This window comes from Aplysia californica, unplaced genomic scaffold (assembly GCF_000002075.1).
Source record: "Aplysia californica isolate F4 #8 unplaced genomic scaffold, AplCal3.0 scaffold01186, whole genome shotgun sequence".
NCBI classification, from domain to species: domain Eukaryota; kingdom Metazoa; phylum Mollusca; class Gastropoda; order Aplysiida; family Aplysiidae; genus Aplysia; species Aplysia californica.
The window spans coordinates 33,599-39,954 of record NW_004798456.1 but is presented as its reverse complement, the minus strand read 5'-3'; the positions used below and the strand labels follow the sequence as shown (position 1 = coordinate 39,954).

Genomic DNA, 6,356 nt, shown 5'->3' with positions numbered 1-6,356 from the left:
CCCCCCCCGGGGAAAAAGTCAGTACTTAAGTGATGCCTGAGTACTCCAAGATATTGGCTTTGAACGAGTACTCGAGCATTTACTCAACTTGTTGGGGCAAGTACCTGCAGGAGGAGATTTACCCAGATTTTCAACTTAAATGAGTACTCCTAGGAGCCAATTACCTGAGTACTGTGAGATTTTTTATTATAGCAAGTACTTGAAGATTTAAAAAACTATTTAAGTGAGTACTGGTAAGGGCTAATTACCTGAGTACTCTTGAGATTTTCAATTTAAGTGAGTACTCATAGGAGCTAATTACCTGAGTACTCTGAGATTTTGGACTCGAGTGAGTACTCAAGCTTTTACAAAACCGCTGGAGTCAGTTACCACAGGGGCTGACTCTTCAGGTGACTCAAACACACACACATCCCTCCCTCCCAGTTATGAGGTAGGTGTAGTTTGATATGGCAGCGACTCATGTCCCACACACACACGTACAACACGTTCGCCGATGAGCCGCCAGTTACAGCTTTTGTCAGTTGTACATTTGGTGAGAATTTGACGGCACTAGCAACACAAGCAGGTTCTGTAAGTGCCGCAAAATGGAGGCGCTACAACACAGCAACAATCAAAGGAAAGATGGAGAGATTTATAGGAAGAAAGATGTTTGTTGACAGGAAAGATGGAGCAAACCCAAAAAGAGCACCCGTCAACCACCCACACTGTCTCACAATTTCAATTACTTGTACATGTCAAACTAATATTAATGGACAAACAAACAAAACAACAAACAATCACACACACACACACACACACAGGCATATTACACTGTCACACACACACACACACACAGGCATATTACACACTGTCACACACACACAAACAGGCTCATTACACATCCTTCACACAACCGACGTACGCCAGAATTGTTTGAAACCGTGACGAATGCTAGTAGATGTCGTAATACTTGCTGACTTTCTTGTCAAACTTACCAGCACCAAAAATAGAAAAAATAAATGTAAATATATATATATATATCATGTGCAAGTCAGTTCAGTAGTAAAAGTTTTTCGGTGCTCACAACTAGACAGTAGGTCACAGGAGCGTGCAAAATATAGCGTAGGGTATACGTGGAATTGATCATCACGAAAAACTGAACGGAATAGAATGCCCTTGTCACCTCCCTGTGAGCTTGTGGGAGGTGCCCCGTGGAGTGCCCCATGAGGGAGGTCCCCCGAGGAGTGCCCCGTGAGGTCCCCCGTGAGGTGCCCCGTGGAGTGCCCCGTGAGGGAGGTCCCCCTTGAGGTGCTCCGTGGAGTGCCCCATGAGGTGCCCCGTGGAGTGCCCCATGAAGGAGGTGCCCCGTGAGGGAGGTGCCCCGTGACATTTCTCTATCTCTGTGGGTCTCCCACTCACACAAAGCTTTGAGTTCCCTCAGTGAATGTATTCAGCAAGTCATAAGAAAACAGTGAGATCTCTATCTGAGCCGGATCAAATCATCACTCATCAGCAACCACAGATCTATACTGGTCATGTCCCAATAATTGAGGACATGGGGGCAGGTTATAAAAACATACATGCAAAAAAAGCCTAACCCCATGAGTCCACAAGCCACAAGAGGCAGCCAGAACACAAGAATCTCTGAGTACGTTAATACGGAGAATTCCAAACAGCTGGGGACGTCCAAATGGAACCACCATCTCTGACACGGGAGGCCAAATGGGTGGAGAGACTTAAAAACCCCCAACCAACTTAAGTGAAAAAGGCCCAGTTGGAGATTCGAACCCCCACCATCCCCTCCATAGTCCAGCATGAGAGAAACAACAACTTCAGGCACAATCTCAGCAGCAGGAAAACAAAACAAAACATGAAATCTTTTCCGGGATAATAGTTCTGGGGTAAAAATAGACGCAGACAAATGCGGAATATTTGGAGGTGCATAGGCGCCCGTGGAAACAAACAGAAAACTTGTGCGATTCTGTACTTGACATTAAATGTAAGAATGAACATTTCAACATAAACACCTGGTGAGTGCACAGTGAATTTTTCATCCCCCGAGAAAAATTTCACTTGCGGCAAAATATTCTAAGCCAGATTTCCAGCCTTTTCTCCCCTGATTGGTTGGAAAAATCTTCCGTCATTTAGATCTAGAGGTCCACAGCTAGGCACGGTGCACAGACTTCCTGGCAGACCTACCATCACTCTCACAATCACCCCCACCATCACCCTCACAATCACCCCCACCAAGATCAGTGTGAGATGAGTCATTTAATGGCATGAGAGCACACATCACATTATAAGTTCCTAAGACACCGATGTCCCCAATTTTGTACAAGCTCATCAAACACAAGAGAACAGAACCAATGTCATCAACAGCAGCATCAACAAAACAAACATTCCTGGATTTCTCAAAGTATTCACAAAGTAGGTCACACAAAGTAGGTCGCACAAAGTAGGTCACACAAAGTAGGTCACACAAAGTAGGTCACACTCAGCGGGTGACCAGACATTGGCTAAGCAGACGTCCACAGACACAGGTCTCCCCACCACGTCCCCCGAGATTGTACCTACACATGACCATGCAGCACACAAACATTTTCGCTTTGATAAACAGAAAAATGCAAGATCAAAGTCCAGGAAATTTCCTACAATGGAAGATGTTTTCTGACACATTAACACAATTTAAAGAATGCGAGGACATGTTCAAAACAAGATGTCCCCCGGACACATGACACAATTTAAAGAACATAAGTACATGTTCCAATGTAGAAGAGGCAAAAGCAATAGCGTGCTCAGTTTGAGACAGACGTTCCCAGCCAGCGACAGGTCCAGCCATCTCCTCGAGGCAGCTGTGGGGAGACAACTGCCACTATTTTGGAATTCATTTTCAAAGCTAAGGACAGGATTTATTACATTTCAGAATGTACAACAACACTGATATTCAAAGACACATTTCAGGTACGATGTACCCAAATTTTACATTTCATGTATGATGTATAGAAATTTAACATTTCAGGTATGAGGAACAGAAATTTCACTTTTCAGGTATGGTGTACCGAAACTGTGGCACCAACGATGCAATCTTCAAACAGCACAAAAGGTGGATCATGACAGGACAAAGGTGGATCATGACAGGACAAAGGTGGATCATGACAGGACAAAGGTGGATCATGACAGGACAAAGGTGGATCATGATAGGTTCATAATGTGTGTGCAACATCCTGATTACACTGTAAAGTTATCTAAGGGGCAGAACCTGTGACTTGAACATCCGTCTCCAATTGAGATAGGCCGAGTGGGGAAGACACTGTCCAATTCCAATCACTGTCGTCTCCACCCATCCCTCAGCCATGAGAGTAAAGCAGGGCGGCCCTGGTACAGTGACACCTTTGTCTGGATGTCTTTCCCTGGTACAGTGACACCTTTGTCTGGATGTCTTTCCCTGGTACAGTGACACCTTTGTCTGGATGTCTTTCCCTGGTACAGTGACACCCTTGTCTGGATGTCTTTCCCTGGTACAGTGGCACCTTTGTCTGGATGTCTTCATGGATTTACACATTATTAGCTGCACATGTGTGGGTGTCTGTGCGTTTTGACAGCGTGCGTGTGTGTGTGTAGGTGTGTGTGTTTGTGTGTGTGTGTATGTGTGTGTGTGTGTGTATGTGTGTGTGCGTGTGTGTGTGTAGGTGTGTGTAGGTGTGTATGTGCGTGTGTGTGAGCTTGACAGAAATAAAGAACACATGAGCAATGTCCAGCTTTGGCTGAGTGTCCCAGGGACAGTGACAAACCCCCTGAGCGAGTCAGACACAACGTATGTGTGGGGGACAGAACGTATGTGTGGGGGACAGAACGTATGTGTGGGGGACAGAACGTATGTGTGGGGGACAGAACGTATGTGTGGGGGACAGACACGCTTTCCGTCACAACAAGGGCAGTAAGTCCTGCAGATTGCGCCGAGACGGACACAGAAATGATGGAAGACACAAGTAGCAGTCCCAGTCAGCCTCACAGACTTTCCCCCAACACAGAAGTGTGGGCAACAATGAACAGGCCCTTTTGAAATGTCAGGTTCAAGATCTGACCAGAAATAAGCAAGTGTGGGATTGTGGAATGAACTCTGCCTCTATCAATGTGATAGAACAGTAGCCTCCCTCCAATCTCTGGGCAGAAATTCTAATTGTTTCAATGTTTTATTCAATGCCTTTCCAGAAACTGTCCATCACTATCACAAAACAAAATCATTTCAAAGACCAAAAAAAAGTTGACAGTTCCCTACGATTCTCAAGCTCTGGAAGTTACCAGACTGTGGCGGCCATTTTCTCCATCAAAATCTCCACTTCTGTTCTAAATAGGTCGGTGTTTTCTCCCAGAAAGCAAGACCAAAGAACAAGTTTTACGCTGACACCAACAACCCCACACGGCCCTGCTATGACCAACCCCTGATCCCAGCACGCGACACATTTCTCCCCAACAAGGATCAGTCATCATGGACAACTTCCACACAGTTTCCTAACCATACAGTACAAAATATTTCAGACCAGAGTTATAAAAAGGAATCCCACCCCCCTTCAAATCAGCTGTCCTTATTTTCCAGACTTCATGCGAAGTTCATGAACAATGTAAGTCCATCAGGCAGTAGCTACAGTCACATAAGCACCAACGTCGCTCAGACCATGTCAGGGAAATAACCCAGCAATGACATAAATAATCAACAACGTCGCTCAGACCAATGTAGGGAAATAACCCAGCAATGACATAAATAATCAACAACGTCGCTCAGACCAATGTCAGGGAAATAGGGAACAATGTTGGTCAAACATGCACCAAGCAATGACATCACACAACAAAAAGCAATGACATCACAGCGACAGGCGTAGAGAGCAGCTTTGACGTCATGTTGACATTTTGATTGACGTCATGTTGACGTAGCGCTGGTGGAGAGCTGTGCACTGTCTGGGGGGAGGGGGTATGAGGGAAGAGGGTACGGGGCGCGGCGGTGTGCGTCCCACCAGACTCAGTCCAGGGCGGTCTTGATGTCGTGCTCGTAGAGAGCAATGAGCAGCATGATCCCCGAGCCCAGCACAATGCCCAGCACCTGGAACAGCAGGTGAAGAAACGGGTTCTCTCCCTTCTGCGTGTCCATCGAGCTCATCTCCGGCAGCTGAAAAACAAACACAGGAAAAAGAAAAGTGTTTTGTAAGTCTTAGTAAGAGTTTTATGGCACTTGGAACACAATACGTAATTCATTTAAAGTGCCGAAGATTAGAGGAGTTACAAGAGAGTAACAAACACACAAAAAGGAGAGATATATATTTTTTTTTTTTATGGTCGAGGGTTTTACGGCGCTCGTAACTGCATAAGGTCATATGAGCTCCAAGGGGTGGGTGTCAACAGAAAAGTCTTTACAGGGAATCAAACTTAGACTGCTCACCTCTCTAGCTTTAACAGCACAAGGTCTGCTTCGACTTTCAAGGCACCCCGGAAATAGCGGGTCACAAGAGAGTGACAAACATACGTAAGAAGTAGAAGGAAATGACAATAGTAAGGATTAGGAAAGAAAAAGCAGCAGTTCCCTGTTGTAGATCAGGCACAGTTATAAGTGTGACATGAGTCAGCCCATTTACAATTCTACTATGCTTGAACGAGAAATGTCCCCCCTTTGGGAATGGCCTAAAGACACTACAGTCAGTGGCACTGCTCCGGGGGGTGGAGGAGAGACAAGTACAATAGATGTTTCATAGAAAAGAAGCACCCACCAAGAGGAAGGGGAGGGGGGGGATTCTGGGGAAAAAATCATGCTACAAAATGGGTATGAGGCCACAGAAGCTTCGATCGGCTCTAATACTATAATACTAAAACTACAGGCCCGAAAAATGTTTCAGCATCAAACGGAAGAAGAAACATTTTGCAATAACTATGTCAATCAAAATCTCGGCCCCAGAGTCTCGTCAAGGCGAGACTTTGTTTCTAAAGACGCTAGGTCGGTACGGGTGAGTTAGGGTGTAATGTGTTAACATACAGGAATTGCATTAAATTGTATGTTACATACATTGTATGTCATAGTTCTTCACACCCTTCCTACATACGAGGTGTTCTCCACGTACACATAGTTTATTCACAACAGCTACAGAATAAACCACTTATATCCACAGCTGATGTATCGACATTTTGACATAACATAAACTAGATTAGAGATCATCAGAGTCAAATACCAGACAGTAGACACCCACAATGTACTGTACCACAAACTACCAGACAGTAGACACCCACAATGTACTGTACCACAAATATCACACAGTACACAGACACCCACAATGTACTGTACCACAAATGTCACACAGTACACAGACACACACAATGTACTGTACCACAAA

At 45.1% G+C, this 6,356-nt stretch overlaps 1 protein-coding gene across 2 annotated transcripts in view; it reads right to left on the bottom strand.

Moving 5' to 3' along the window:
• Positions 1–2,872: 2,872 nt before the first annotated feature.
• The window catches only part of LOC101858988 (zinc transporter ZIP10), a gene marked incomplete at its 5' end in the record, with an annotated part of 16,939 nt that continues 13,455 nt past the window's right edge, over positions 2,873–6,356 (bottom strand). For both annotated transcript variants that reach the window (XM_035973385.1, XM_013090234.2), the window contains 1 exon segment: positions 2,873–5,143. In XM_035973385.1, the coding sequence (XP_035829278.1) occupies positions 4,997–5,143 (147 nt within the window).